Source organism: Salvelinus alpinus, chromosome 4, assembly GCF_045679555.1.
Source record: "Salvelinus alpinus chromosome 4, SLU_Salpinus.1, whole genome shotgun sequence".
NCBI classification, from domain to species: Eukaryota; Metazoa; Chordata; class Actinopteri; order Salmoniformes; family Salmonidae; genus Salvelinus; species Salvelinus alpinus.
The window spans coordinates 21,374,443-21,390,841 of NC_092089.1; the positions used below are offsets into that span (position 1 = coordinate 21,374,443).

Here is a 16,399-nt window from a genome sequence, read left to right on the forward strand (position 1 = left end):
TGGCCAATATACCACGGCTAAGGGCTGTTCTTATGCAAGATGCAAAGCAGGTGCCTAATTGCTATTTATTATAATCTAGTTACCAACGTCATTAGAGCAGTAAAAATACATGTTTTGTCATACCCCTAGTATAAGGTCTGTTATAAACATGGTTCTAGCCCTGAAGTCTGATTGCCTGACAGCTGTGGGCTCCTGAGTGGCGCAGCGGTCTAAGACACTCCCTGGTTCGAATCCAGGCTGTATCACATCCGGCCGTGATTGGGAGTCCCATAGGGTGGCGCGCAATTGGCCCAGCATCATCTGGTTTTGGCCGTGGTAGGCTGTCATTGTAAAAAATAATCTGTTTTTACCTGACTTGCCTAGTTCAATAAAGGTTACAGTTAAAAAAATAAATATAAAATCTGTCGTTCTGCCCCTGAACAAGGCAGTTAACCCACTGTTCCTAGGCCGTCATTGTAAATAAGAATTTGTTCTTAACTGACTTGCCTAGTTAAATAAAGTTTTTTTTTTTAAATGGCCCAAATATATTGACATCTACCATTTTGAAGGGTCCTACTCAAATTTCAGAGTTTCATTCCTGTAACAGAAAGTGTGTCAAAAATCTATTCATTGTACCATTCATTATTTTTCAGATAGTTAGCAACACGTTGTTAACAATGTAACAAATTGTTAACAAGTTTGGAATTCCCACATGACAAATAACGGTATTTTTCCGGAAGTGATGTAGCTAATGTTGTTATTCTATTCCAGGAAGAGAAGACGGGGATTGCGTTTAACATCGAGCAACTGCGTCAATAACAGTTTTGACGAATATCTTTGGTTTTCCTCTACTCTTCAGCATGGCAAATGGGTATGTTATCATCTTATGTGCTCTTGTCGATAAAAGAGAACAACTATTGAAAAATGTATTCGTCTTGTCCTGGTAACTTGATATGCTAGCTAACGAACTAACTGGCTTGCTAACTAGCCAAACCAAAGGGTCCCTGACAAAGCCAGGGCAGCAAACAGCTAGTTAGCTAGTGGGTGGACGGACAACTCACGCTATCTTGGGAGGACATAGTACAAGATTGGCTGAAGTCTTTGCCCCGTATCACGCTTTCGAGAATAGTCATTAATCTCTGTTAAAGCTAGCTAGCTATAGGAACAAACGAGCTAGGCTATCTTTAAGGAGTTAGCTAGCAATATGTTAGATAGATTACTAGCCTCAACAAGCACTTTGCAGCAGGATGCTAGTTTAACTACACGATTTAGCGAGGCCTTTTTCTTTGTTTTGTCACATGGCTATATTTATGTCTGGAAGCCATATGATACTTGCTCAGTTAATTATAATGCCATTACATTAACTAACGTCAGCTAGCCATAAAGTTACATCATTGTGTGATTCATTTGGCTCTAACACACTCACTGACACACTTACCGACACACGCACTGGGTTGTCAACAGTTCAGATAAAGATGCTATCAACTGTAAAACTGTAAAATCAAACTAGGTAGGTTCATGTCACTCATCACAATCCATATAATAAATGTATAATTTAAGTATATATATATTTTTAGGTCACATACATTTGACATGTCGAACAATGCTCTGCTATTGTCTGGCAATGATGAATTGTATAATTTGGAAATGTTTTAGTACGAGTCTGTTTTTAGACATTATTTAGTATGAGAATAAGTGGTGTGTGTTTTGTCTAGATTACAACCTCTGGTCTGTGTTTTCTTTCTCTATTTACCAATGTTGTCTCAGATACTTCTCATGTGCACCATTTTCCTGAACACGTCACTGTGACTGAACAGAGAGACTGGAAATTCCTGCTCATCTTGTTTGATCTTTAGGTCTCTTTATGTAGTGTTGTGGTGTCTCTCTTGTCATGATGTATGTTTTTTCTTCTTCTCCAAAACATTTTTATCCCAATCTCAGGCCCCGAATGAGGTGTTTTGGTCTTGGTTGGCCATCATTGTAAATTAGAATTTGTTCTTAAGTGACTTGCCTAGTTAAATAAAATAAAAAAGCCTACATGCCTTTATAAGACTTTTAGCTAGACTTCAGTGATATAACTTTTATCTGTTGAGAATGAGAACGTGGACAGCATTTTTGCAGTCCTTTGACTGTTAACTTCTTTCTCATTGCAACAGTGTGGAATGTAGAATATCTTATCTTGTTTCAGGGAAAATGCTGACAGATGTTGTGGCCAGAGGAATACATCAGCACATTTAGGCGACAGTTTATGCCAGACTAAATCTATACCCTTTATAGTTCACTATATGGGGAATAGCATTTGGACATTAAATGTTCTCTCACTGTGGTCGCTGATCAAGTCCTTTGTCTAAATATACCGACAACCTTTAGTTTGGTTCTTTCCTCAGAGGTCTCAGCGGATGAAACAACTGGAGGCCGTATCTGGATTACTAAATAAGAACAGTCTGAATGAAATGGTATCCTTGCTGCTTTGTGTGAACCAACCACACTGCAAAGCTAAACACAGGAAGAACACCGTCCTAACCAATTTGATTTGCATTTTTAGATAAGACCTTTGTTGTTGGTACATTTAGATTACATTTGACATTTTAGTGACTAAGCAGACACTCTTATCCAGATCGACTTATGATGTTGGTATGTTAAACTTTCTGCTTGTTCAGTCATTGAATTCATAGTCTAGTGAAGAGCTGGGGAACAGACCGTAACAGACCAACCCATGTCAACTCTAGTCAGGGATGATGAGCGTGTCATAGTCATGCACACCACGGCAACAACAGTAGTCATATTCACCACGGCAACAACAGTAATCAAATCAAATCAAATTTTATTTGTCACATACACATGGTTAGCAGATGTTAATGCGAGTGTAGCGAAATGCTTGTGCTTCTAGTTCTGACAATGCAGTAATAACCAACGAGTAATCTAACCTACCAGTTCCACAACTACTACCTTATACACACAAGTGTAAAGGGATAAAGAATATGTACATAAAGATATATGAATAAGTGATGGTACAGAACGGCATAGGCAAGATGCAGTAGATGGTATCGAGTACAGTATATACATATGAGATTAGTAATGTAGGGTATGTAAACATAAAAGTGGCATAGTTTAAAGTGGCTAGTGATACATGTATTACATAAATATGGCAAGATGCAGTAGATGATATAGAGGACGGTATATACATATACATTATATTAAGTGGCATTGTTTAAAGTGGCTAGTGATACATTTATGATCAATTCCCATCAATTTCCATTATTAAAGTGAGCTGGAGTTGAGTCAGTATGTTGGCAGCAGCCACTCAATGTTAGTGGTGGCTGTTTAACAGTCTGATGGCCTTGAGATAGAAGCTGTTTTTCAGTCTCTCTGTCCCTGCTTTGATGCACCTGTACTGACCTCGCCTTCTGGATGATAGCGGGGTGAACAGGCAGTGGCTCGGGTGGTTGTTGTCCTTGATGATCTTTATGGCCTTCCTGTGACATCGGGTGGTGTAGGTGTCCTGGAGGGCAGGTAGTTTGCCCCCAGTGATGCGTTGTGCAGACCTCACTACCCTCTGGAGAGCCTTACGGTTGTGGGCGGAGCAGTTGCCGTTCCAGGCGGTGATACAGCCCGACAGGATGCTCTCGATTGTGCATCTGTAGAAGTTTGTGAGTGCTTTTGGTGACAAGCCGAATTTCTTCATCCTCCTGAGGTTGAAGAGGCGCTGCTGCGCCTTCTTCATAACGCTGTCTGTGTGGGTGGACCAATTCAGTTTGTCCGTGATGTGTACGCCGAGGAACTTAAAACTTACTAGCCTCTCCACTACTGTCCTGTCGATGTGGATAGGGGGGTGCTCCCTATGCTGTTTCCTGAAGTCCACAATCATCTCCTTTGTTTTGTTGACGTTGAGTGTGAGGTTATTTTCCTGACACCCCCCTCCGAGGGCCCTCACCTCCTCCCTGTAGGCCATCTCGTCGTTGTTGGTAATCAAGCCTACCACTGTAGTGTCGTCCGCGAACTTGATGATTGAGTTGGAGGCGTGCATGGCCACGCAGTCGTGGGTGAACAGGGAGTACAGGAGAGGGCTCAGAATGCACCCTTGTGGGGCCCCAGTGTTGAGGATCAGCGGGGTGGAGATGTTGTTACCTACCCTGACCACCTGGGGGCGGCCCGTCAGGAAGTCCAGGACCCAGTTGCACAGGGCGGGGTCGAGACCCAGGGTCTCAAGCTTGATGACGAGTTTGGAGGGTACTATGGTGTTAAATGCTGAGCTGTAGTCGATGAACAGTATTCTCACATAGGTATTCCTCTTGTCCAGATGGGTTAGGGCAGTGTGCAGTGTGGTTGCGATTGCGTCGTCTGTGGACCTATTAGGGCAGTAAGCAAATTGGAGTGGGTCTAGGGTGTCAGGTAGGGTGGAGGTGATATGGTCCTTGACTAGTCTCTCAAAGCACTTCATGATGACGGAAGTGAGTGCTACGGGGCGGTAGTCGTTTAGCTCAGTTACCTTAGCTTTCTTGGGAACAGGAACAATGGTGGCCCTCTTGAAGCATGTGGGAACAGCAGACTGGGATAAGGATTGATTGAATATGTCCGTAAACACACCAGCCAGCTGGTCTGCGCATGCTCTGAGGACGCGGCTGGGTATGCCGTCTGGGCCTGCAGCCTTGCGAGGGTTAACACGTTTAAATGTTTTACTCACGTCGGCTGCAGTGAAGGAGAGTCCGCAGGTTTTGGTAGCGGGCCGTGTCAGTGGCACTGTATTGTCCTCAAAGCGAGCAAAGAAGTTATTAAGTCTGTCTGGGAGCAAGACATCCTGGTCCGCGACGGGGCTGGTTTTCTTTTTGTAATCCGTGATTGACTGTAGACCCTGCCACATACCTCTTGTGTCTGAGCCGTTGAATTGCAACTCTACTTTGTCTCTATACTGACGCTTAGCTTGTTTGATTGCGTTGCGGAGGGAATAGCTACACTGTTTGTATTCGGTCATGTTTCCGGTCACCTTGCCCTGGTTAAAAGCAGTGGTTCACGCTTTCAGTTTCGCGCGAATGCTGCCATCAATCCACGGTTTCTGGTTTGGGAATGTTTTTATAGTTGCTGTGGGTACGACATCGCAGATGCACTTTCTAATGAACTCGCTCACCGAATCAGCGTATTCGTCAATGTTGTTGTTGGACGCAATGCGGAACATATCCCAATCCACGTGATCGAAGCAATCTTGAAGCAGCGTGGAATCAGATTGGTCGGACCAGCGTTGAACAGACCTGATCGCGGGAGCTTCTTGTTTCAGTTTCTGTCTGTAGGCTGGAAGCAACAAAATGGAGTCGTGGTCAGCTTTTCCGAAAGGAGGGCGGGGGAGGGCCTTATATGCGTCGCGGAAGTTAGAATAACAATGATCCAGGATTTTACCAGCCCTGGTTGCGCAATCGATATGCTGATAGAATTTAGGGAGTCTTGTTTTCAGATTGGCCTTGTTAAAATCCCCAGCTACAATGAATGCAGCCTCAGGATATGTGGTTTCCAGTTTACATAGAGTCAGATAAAGTTCGTTCAGGGCCATCGATGTGTCTGCTTGGGGGGGAATATATACGGCTGTGATTATAATCTAAGAGAATTCCCTTGGTAGATAATGCGGTCGACATTTGATTGTGAGGAATTCTAAGTCAGGTGAACAGAAGGACTTGAGTTGCTGTATGTTATGATCACACCATGTCTCGTTAATCATAAGGCATACCCCCCCGCCCCTCTTCTTACCAGAAAGATGCTTGTTTCTGTCGGTGCGATGCGTGAAGAAACCAGCTGGCTGCACTGACTCCGATAGCGTCTCTCGAGTGAGCCATGTTTCCGTGAAGCAAAGAACTTTACAGTCTCTGATGTCTCTCTGGAAGGCAACCCTTGCTCGGATTTCATCAACCTTGTTGTCAAGAGACTGGACATTGGCGAGTAGTATGCTAGGAAGTGGTGCGCGATGTGCCTGTCTCCGGAGCCTGACCAGAAGACCGCTTCGTTTGCCCCTTTTACGGCGACGTTGTTTAGGTTCGCCAGCTGTGATCAGATCCATTGTCCTAGGTGGAATGCAAAACACAGGATTCGCTTCGGGACAGTCATATTCCTGGTCGTTATGATGGTGAGTTGACGTTGCTCTTATATTCAGTAGTTCCTCCCGACTGTATGTAATAAAACCGAAGATTACCTGGGGTACCAGTGTAAGAAATAACACGTAAAAAAAACAAAATACTGCATAGTTTCCTAGGAACGCGAAGCGAGGTGGCCATCTCTGTCGGCGCCGGAAGGGTAGTCATATTCACCTCGGCAACAACAGTAGTAGTCATATTCACCGCGGCAACAACAGTAGTAGTCATATTCACCGCGGCAACAACAGTAGTAGTCATATTCACCGCGGCAGCAACAGTAGTCATATTCACCGCGGCAGCAACAGTACGCCACGGCAACAACTATATGGACAAGATTGATGACGGCATTTCTGGTCCGGGATGAGCCTATCAGACAGCTACTAGAGATGAATATCTTTATGACAGACTAATGAGCCGTAACTGAATGTACCGGACTAATAGGCCCACTGTCATCTGCCCTTCTGGAGACTGAGCTTTGTTTAGAAATATTAAGACACTTTAAAAGAAGACATACGGTTGAAACGTCTCAGCTTAAAAAAAGAAAAAAAAAGAACACCATGAATTGAAAACCTTGTTGCAGTTATTTGTAGAAGATGCTGTCACCTTTCCTTTTTTGGAATAGAGGACTTCTGTTGTCCTTCTCTTCCTGTGCTGAGTGACCCATGCCTCTCTGTTGTCCTCCTCCTCTTCCCATGCAGCCTGTGCTGAGTGACCGATGGCTCTCTTCCTGGACGGGACATCAGTAGGCAGTGCCATGGACACGTCAAACTTTGCACACGTCATCTTCCAGAACGTGGGGAAGAGCTACCTGCCCCACGCCGCTCTAGAGTGTCACTATACTCTCACCCAGTTCATCAAACCACACCACAAGGACTGGGTTGGCATATTCAAGGTGAGTCCGTCCTCTCTCTTTCCTCTCCCATGCGTCTCTTTTAAGGTGGACGCAGTAATATAGCGTACACCACACAGGGTTACTTTCAGCTTACAGAAATCAAACACAATTCCAAATCTGCCATTATTTATCTCCTCCCAATTGGCCTGAGTGCCATTGTGTTTATGCTATCATGCCAACACCTTGTCACGCCAAACATTTTTCCACAGCGATGGAGTTGGCAAGAGCACGGACAGATCTGGGACCAGGCTAGTTCCCAATGTGTTCCATAATATTAGTCTGGTCAGTTATGGTCATCGTGTTATCGTTGAAGCCTGTAAGCAGGAAGTACCCCTGGCCACACTGTGTAGAATAATAATGTCATGTTGCTGATTCATCTGCCCATAACAGGTCAATTCTATTATAAAGGACCAAGTGCATCTGTCTTCCAGACTTGATTACATTTCTAGAGTGGAACCTGGACACCTACTAAACTATAATTCCTATCTGGCCCTATCCACTCGCTGTGAGCAAGCATATTAGAATTGTTGTGTGTCCCTAATAGTTACCTATCCCCTTTTATAGGGCACTACTTTTGGTCAAGTTCCATATGGCTCTGGTAAACAATAGTGCACTATATAGGGTGCCATTTAGTACTTAACTGAACTCTCAAGACTCCTGGTTTATCTGAGAGAGGTTTTGCTTTACTTATGTAAGAAGAAAAAAAGAATGCGTTTTTTAAAGTAAGGTAAACCATGTCCTGTAACCAATGTGTTTGAGCGCAGCTGTACTCTCAGTATGAAAAGTGAGGTTGGCAGAGCGGAAGGGAGGGGGGGGGGTCTTTTTGTCCTGCTCTGCAGACTGGCGTGTCCCAGATGGATCTGGTTATAGGAGCACATTAAATCCAATGCACTGGCAGTTATTGATTTGAGCCACTTCTGTAGTGAAAGATGGTGGGCAGAGTGGAGCTGGGGCGAGGGCTTCCTCCAGCAGTAGACCAGCAGCAGGAATGCTACTATAAAGGAGATGTGGAAATGATGAGAGGTGGTCTGTATGTCTGGGCTCACATCTCATCAGATCAAAGCAGCAGTCTGTTTCTGTTTTCTCTCTATGTGGGCTGGATTGAATGCAGTTCAATGAACACACACACACACACACACACACACACACACACACACACACACACACACACACACGCTTGCTTCTGTTTCTCTGTACTTTTATGGCACTGCAGAATTTGTTTTTTTTATCAGAGCGTATGGCAGAAGCCTTCAGTAAAAAGTGACTTTCAGTGTCATATAATTATATCTAATTGAACGGATAAAATGATTAAGTTTGAGTTTAAACCATAACCATAAACTGGCTCCATAAAAGCAGAACACAAGTTTCTTTTAAACATGAACCTGCTGTTTAATCTTCTGTGTGAAGTGTAGCATGGTAGAGAGGAGGCCAAACTCCAGTCAGTCTTGTTGTTATATTGGGGCTGCGACTGGCCCAAATGGCACGCTGTTCCCTATATAGGGCACTACTTTAGAGCACAATGTAGGGGATAGTGTGTCATTTGGAACGCAGCGTCCGACACAAGGGGGAGGATCAGGGAACATCTGGGAATTTGTTTGAAATATTGGAGTCGGGGATTTGATTGGAGTGTTGTCTGATGGCGATGTCATACCACAGCACCTAACTGCAGCAGTGGTGCAAGTTCTCCCAAACCCCAAACACGCTAATTCACCAAGGTGGAAAAAGCAGAGCAGTGTGGAACATAAATCATGTAAATGTTCCCGGGCGTGTTGACAGACAGGAGGCTGGGGTGCCAAGCTGAGCTCCAGGCAGCACTCACAGGAGGACAGATACCTGGACCATGACTCACTCTCTCACTGTGGGAAGGGAAGAACACTGCTGCTACCTAACTTGAGGACCAAACTGAAGTGAAGAGGAAATCCAGCAACTCTTGGAGGACAGTGGAAGTAGATAAAAACGCTCATTTTATTTTTAAAACCTTGATTAAGGCCTCATACCAAAACACAGATTATTATTATCAAATTCTACTTCACTCACTGTCCCCAGAGCTGTGCTGTGTGGTGCTGCTTCATGGCTGGGTCCAATACATCAGCCTGTAAGGTGCTATCGCCCCCTAGTGATTTGGAGCTGCTATCGCCTCATAACGGATGAACTCCGATAAACATTTTGTCTTTATCTTTCAGCCTGAAATGGTTTCCTATCCATGTCTTTTTCTCTTCATCTGCACTGATCTGATAAGTCATGATAGGGTAGAGCAATAGGGTGTTAAAACTATACTGGGTGTGTAGGGTGGCAGGTTTCCTAGCGGTTAGAGCACTGGGCCACTAACTGAAAGGTTGCTTTTCCATGGTTTAACCTAGTTTATCAGAACATTTGAACATGTACCTAGGCTATCCAAACCAATAGTCGTGTACAACAAACGTCATAATAGCGCGGTACCACTCGCCAAGATAAACAAAACATTTCATCCAACCATTTATTTAGCATCGGCAGCAGAGCAGTGGGGGACAGACACTGACAGACTCTTGTTAGGCAGCACCGTGTCTTCTACCTGTTCTATCTGTCTATGGCTCTTTGTTGTTGGAACGGTTGAGCGCACACACACACAAACCGTGATAGAGGAGTGCCAGGACAGGCAAACACAGCCTTTATAATTATCCTGTCGTAGAGCACAGCCCCGCTGCCTGATTCATTATCCACTTGTCCTACCTGTTTGGTCTTACATCGCGCCGCCCCATGCGACAGAAACAGGAGATGGGTTCCTGCCTCGGACTAGGCTATATGCTAACAAACATGGCAAACAAGAACGCCTTCAACTGTTGCAGCAGCTTACTATGGTAGCTACTAGTCCGTAACCTGCAGTGTACTATGCTAGCTACTAGTCCGTAACCTGCAGTGTACTATGCTAGCTACTAGTCCCCAACCTGCAGTGTACTATGCTAGCTACTCGTCCCCAACCTGCAGCGTACTATGCTAGCTACGATTCTTTTATTTAACCTTTATTTACCTAGGCATGTCAGTTAAGAACAAATTCTTATTTACAATGATGGCCTACCCCGGCCAAACCTGGACGACGCTGGGCCAATTGTGCATCACCTTATGGGACTCCCAATCACGGCCGGATGTGATACAGCCTGGATTTGAACCAGGGGCTGTAGTGACGCCTCTTGCACTAAGATGCAGTGCCTTAGACCGCTGCGCCACTCGGGAGCCCTAGTCCTTAACCTGCTGCGTATTGTGCTAGCTACTCGATCCTAACCTGCAGTGTACTATGCTAGCTACTAGTCCTTAACCTGCTGCGTACTGTGCTAGCTACTCGATCCTAACCTGCAGTGTACTATGCTATCTACTAGCCCCTAACCTGCAGCGTACTGTGCTAACTACCCCTAACCTGCTAGCTACTCGTCCCTAACCTGCAGGGTACTGTGCTATCTACTAGCCCCTAACCTGCAGCGTACTGTGCTAACTACCCCTAACCTGCTAGCTACTAGTCCCTAACCTGCAGCGTACTATGCTAGCTACTAGTACGTAACCTGCAGCGTACTATGCTAGCTACTAGTCCCTAACCTGCAGTGTACTATGCTAGCTACTAGTCCCTAACCTGCAGTGTACTATGCTAGCTACTAGTCCCTAACCTGCAGTGTACTATGCTAGCTACTAGTCCGTAACCTGCAGCGTACTATGCTAGCTACTAGTCCGTAACCTGCAGCGTACTATGCTAGCTACTAGTCCGTAACCTGCAGCGTACTATGCTAGCTACTAGTCCCTAACCTGCAGTGTACTATGCTAGCTACTAGTCCCTAACCTGCAGTGTACTATGCTAGCTACTAGTCCCTAACCTGCAGTGTACTATGCTAGCTACTAGTCCCTAACCTGCAGTGTACTATGCTAGCTACTAGTCCATAACCTGCAGTGTACTATGCTAGCTACTAGTCCCTAACCTGCAGCGTACTATGCTAGCTACTAGTCCCTAACCTGCAGTGTACTATGCTAGCTACTAGTCCCTAACCTGCAGTGTACTATGCTAGCTACTAGTCCCTAACCTGCAGTGTACTATGCTAGCTACTAGTCCGTAACCTGCAGCGTACTATGCTAGCTACTAGTCCGTAACCTGCAGCGTACTATGCTAGCTACTAGTCCGTAACCTGCAGCGTACTATGCTAGCTACTAGTCCCTAACCTGCAGTGTACTATGCTAGCTACTAGTCCCTAACCTGCAGTGTACTATGCTAGCTACTAGTCCCTAACCTGCAGTGTAATATGCTAGCTACTAGTCCCTAACCTGCAGTGTACTATGCTAGCTACTAGTCCCTAACCTGCAGTGTACTATGCTAGCTACTAGTCCCTAACCTGCAGCGTACTATGCTAGCTACTAGTCCCTAACCTGCAGTGTACTATGCTAGCTACTAGTCCCTAACCTGCAGTGTACTATGCTAGCTACTAGTCCCTAACCTGCAGTGTACTATGCTAGCTACTAGTCCCTAACCTGCAGCGTACTATGCTAGCTACTAGTCCCTAACCTGCAGCGTACTATGCTAGCTACTAGTCCCTAACCTGCAGCGTACTATGCTAGCTACTAGTCCGTAACCTGCAGTGTACTATGCTAGCTACTAGTCCCTAACCTGCAGTGTACTATGCTAGCTACTAGTCCCTAACCTGCAGTGTACTATGCTAGCTACTAGTTCCTAACCTGCAGTGTACTGTGATAGCTACTAGTCCCTAACTTGCAACCTGCTGAAGAACAGTGGGCTGGCATTACGTGGTGGGTTTTATGGGAAGTATTTTAAGCATGTTGGCATAATGTTTTTTGTTAAGAATGTGTTTTGCATGTTTAAAGGGTATAATTAGCTTAGCTCTTGGATCAGCTAAATGGCTTTGGTCTGTTTTGGGAACTCAAGATTCTCACTTTGTGCACGCTATTGTTATACCAACCTATCCCACCAATAGACCTATTGGATTAAGTCTATGTTTACAGCATGATTAGACCCATGTATGCACGCTGTATCCACTCATCTCCTGGTTGTAAATGTGGATGCTTACAGGGCAGACTAGGCCCTCTGGTCCTGTGAAAGGTGCTTTAGTCCAGTCCTCAGAGTCTCTTCAGCCCCTGACTCTCACCTCTCTCACCACTAATGAGTGTTACTGCAGTAAAGCCTACTGCTACTAGCCTTCCTTCATTCTGTAATGACAGTCACTAACTATGTGCCTGCTTTAATAACTTCCTGTTCTTTACGGCTGGAAGTGGGAACGCCCCCCAGGGACAACTACCCAGGGTACTCTCAACAACACTGGCATCATTGTAGCGTAGCACAGGAGCATCTGTAACACACACACACACACACACACACACACACACACACACAGCAATGATGCGGTAGTGGGGAAAAACAAGCTGGTCAGACGGATGTAAGGAGTGAGACATACTGTCAAGTTGTAACCATATGTAAACAAACTGTGAGAGATTTTGTTTTTGCTTACATAAAGTCTCAATGGTTAGATTCAAGTTTTGGTGTTGTCTGTATCATAGTTTGACCGACCAGGCTTGTTTTGGTGTCGTGTATATCATAGTTGGACCAACCAGGCCAGCACTGAGCCTGTAGCCTAGACCTGGAACCCCAGGCAGCACTGAACCTGTAGCCTAGACCTGGAACCCCAGGCAGCACTGAACCTGTAGCCTAGACCTGGAACCCCAGGCAGCACTGAACCTGTAGCTTACACCTGGAACCCCAGGCAGCACTGAACCTGTAGCTTAGACCTGGAACCCAAGGCAGCACTGAACCTGTAGCTTAGACCTGGAACCCCAGGCAGCACTGAGCCTGTAGCCTAGACCTGGAACCCCAGGCAGCACTGAGCCTGAAGCCTAGACCTGGAACCCCAGGCAGCACTGAGCCTGTAGCCGAGACCTGGAACCCCAGGCAGCACTGAGCCTGTAGCCTAGACCTCGACCCTCCAGGCAGCACTGAACCTGTAGCCTAGACCTGGAACCCCAGGCAGCACTGAACCTGTAGCCTAGACCTGGAACCCCAGGCAGCACTGAGCCTGTAGCCTAGACCTGGAACCCCAGGCAGCACTGAGCCTGTAGCCTAGACCTGGAACCCCAGGCAGCACTGAGCCTGTAGCCTAGACCTGGAACTCCAGGCAGCACTGAGCCTGGAACCGCGACCTGGAACCCCAGGCAGCACTGAGTCTGTAGCCGAGACCTGGAACTCCAGGCAGCACTGAGCCTGTAACCGCGACCTGGACCCCCAGGCAGCACTGAGCCTGTAGCCGAGACCTGGAACCCCAGGCAGCACTGAGCCTGTAGCCTAGACCTGGAACCCCAGGCAGCACTGAGCCTGTAGCCTAGACCTGGAACCCCAGGCAGCACTGAGCCTGTAACCACGACCTGGAACTCCAGGCAGCACTGAGCCTGTAGCCTAGACCTGGAACCCCAGGCAGCACTGTGATCCTGATTTCGTTTGACAGTTTTATGACCTTGGGCTGACATTCTGGATGTATTTTCTGTACTCCCCCTCACCAGCCATCATAATTACATCTTGGTTTCCATTTTGATGTATAACATTTTCACCTATTTTCCCCTTCCTGTTTGAGGTGAGCTGTTGCCGCTGTTCCGCAGCGGAGCATGTTGACGAGGCCGGGCCTCATTATAGGCCATACACGACACGTGGCACGCAGGAATATAGGAATGTTGAAACCATCCCCCCTTTTCACATATAAAACCTTCACATAACCTAGCCTAAGTGGTGTTTACGTTTTTATATTGCAAAGGGTTTTCATGATTGTGACCCATATCGACACCATATAGGACCATTCCTCTAGATTGTGGTAGCTCCATATTGGCTAATAAAAAGCATGAGCTGGCGTACAACCAGAGAAAATAATTTAGTGTAGAGGTGCTGACTAACGGCGAATAAACTGTAAGCTATAAAAATACATAGTCACACACTCTCTATATAAACTCTGAGTCGTTTATTGGTTAAAACAGCAACGTTTCGCCATCGCTGTGCCTTCTTCAGGGTGGCTACAATGCCACTGTGTCATGTGTAGGCAGGATACTGTTTCATAGCTTTGGGTGGTTTCTTTGTCCACTAACTTGCTCAATTATTACTGTATTTATGTCCCAAATGGTACCCTGTTCCCTATGTAGTGCGTAGTACATGATGTAGTGCACTAGGTAGTGTGATGTAGTGTACTAGGTAGTGAATAGGGTGCCATTTTAGGTACAACCTGTGTGTGATGTGGTGCATTGTGTCCCCCCCCCCCACTCCTCTGTGTTGCAGGTTGGATGGAGCACAGCGAGGGACTATTACACATTCTTGTGGTGTCCTGTTCCTGAGGACCACACTGAGGGCACTGCCATCCACAGAGCCGTGGTGTTTCAAGGTGGGATTTGGGACCACTGACTGCGCCGTGGTTTTATACAACTTTGACACTTTTTCTAACCTCAAGTCAAGAGGCCTGGCCCCTCCGAGAGCTGTTAAGACTTTTATACCAACACAGTAAAATACCAAACTCTACCCATTAAGGGATTTCTTGTTTTGGTGTTAACAAGATCGTTTTCATTGTGTTCATTGCGTTCTTTATTAATAGGTAAACTTGGACTGGGACCAGAAAAGGGATCTGACTGATAAAGGTTGAAACTGAGATCCTGAGCATTTGTTTTATGTTTTAAATCACAATGAATATGATTATGTAGATGGAGGGGGGGGTTCATAGTTCAGCTCTCCTACTCTGAGAGGCCTGACGTTTACATTTGAGTCATTTAGCAGACGCTCTTATTGAGAGCGACTTACAGGGGCAATTCGAGTGAAGTGCCTTGCTCAAGGATTCAAACCAGCAACCTTTCTGTTACTGGCCCAACAGTCTTAACCGCTAGGCTACTTGCTACCTGATATGACCCTAGGTACCTAGGCCCCGCCCAGAATGACCCCCTAGACTGTTTGTGATGTTGGTTGTTGTGTTCCTCCCTCAGGATACTACGTGCCCAACGATGATGGGGAGTTCTACCAGTTCTGCTATGTGACCCACAAGGGGGAGATCCGAGGGGCCAGCACGCCCTTCCTGTTCCGGGCTCAGAGCCCCTCAGAGGACGAGCTGCTGACCGTGGAGGATGAGTGCAACTCGGACATCCTGGTGGTGACCACCAGGACCGGATACCTGGAGGTACGTCAGAGAGAGAGAACCAGGCTCTGCAACGATACACACACGCACCTCAATGCTTTCTCTTTGTCCCTGCAGCAAAAGATGGAGGAGGCCCACAGAGAGAAGGAGGAGCTGGTTCGGACCATGAGCCTCCTGCAGAATGAGAAGGAGCAGCTGGAGGAGGAGAAGGGGAGACTGCATAAAGAGTGTGAGCAGGAGAAAGAGAAGTTTGCCCAACTGAGACGAGAGACCCAGGTGAGAACAACTCCTGACAGGTAGAGCAAAACGTAGCAAAACCCTTTGATACGGACAACAATGAGTGTTCTTACTGGTCAAGTTCAGTTTGTACCTCACTCATTTCCAAACCATTTCCCCCCCTGTGCTGTGTACACTGAACACGACCCTGGTGGCAGTTGTCCTGAAACGTCTCCCTCTAGCCTGTCTCTCAGTGTCCCATTGTTCCACCTCTAACCATTATAAATAAAGAAGTTGACAGTAATGATCTTGAGTGTGATCGCTGTTCAACTCCAGATATTTAATACTTTGACATGTATCTTTAAGACATTGTGTTAATGATAACTCATAGAACTATTCCGTTCCATAAAGTTGCTGGTTTTGAAAATGGCTTTGAGATGAAAACAGACACATTTGGTGGCTGTTCATTTTACGACAACACTTTTTATATGTTTTTTTATGTGCTGCGAAAAAAATGATTCCAAAATTCAGCTCATAAACTTACAGTAGAAACAAATTGAAATCTGCTGCAATGCCTTTTGGAGCAGTCGTTGAGCAGGGCTGTACTTACGACAAAGCAAGCTTCCCTTCCAGCCTCAAAGAACAATAACACGCCAGATTGAAATGGATGATTTGTGGCCAGATAATTTTACATCTCAAAAGTAGTATTTATGTTTTTCCTCCTCAGCTCACAGCCACACGGTTAGTGTTGGATTTACAGGGTGTGTGTGTGTGTGTGTGTGTGTGTGTGTGTGTGTGTGTGTGTGTGTGTGTGTGTGTGTGAGAGATTTGAATCCATAAAGGCCTGGCAGTGTCTCAGTGTTTGACACAGACGGGACTGGCTGGGAAATGGCTGGGATTTCCTCCAGTAGCCGCCTGTCTGTCACAGCACTGAGGGTTTGTTCTTGTTGTGCTTTAGAGACAGGAAGTGATTCAATTGAAGACGTTGCAGATATATGTCCTGTTTAAACCTGACATGGTTCCCTATTCTAATCTACATGACAGAGAAGCATGTCTGTTCTGTGTCACGTATTTCT

General features: G+C 46.0%; 1 protein-coding gene across 4 annotated transcripts in view; it reads left to right on the plus strand.

The window, feature by feature from the left end:
• Nucleotides 1-657: 657 nt before the first annotated feature.
• The window catches only part of tax1bp1b (Tax1 (human T-cell leukemia virus type I) binding protein 1b), a 32,514-nt gene continuing 16,772 nt past the window's right edge, over nt 658-16,399 (plus strand). For all 4 annotated transcript variants that reach the window (XM_071395993.1, XM_071395994.1, XM_071395995.1 and 1 more), the window contains exons 1-5: nt 658-850; nt 6,794-6,987; nt 14,267-14,369; nt 14,959-15,149; nt 15,225-15,383. In XM_071395993.1, coding sequence (XP_071252094.1) covers nt 6,811-6,987; nt 14,267-14,369; nt 14,959-15,149; nt 15,225-15,383 — 630 coding nt within the window. In that variant the 5' untranslated portion in view covers nt 658-850; nt 6,794-6,810. The remainder of the gene's footprint in view (nt 851-6,793; nt 6,988-14,266; nt 14,370-14,958; nt 15,150-15,224; nt 15,384-16,399) is intronic.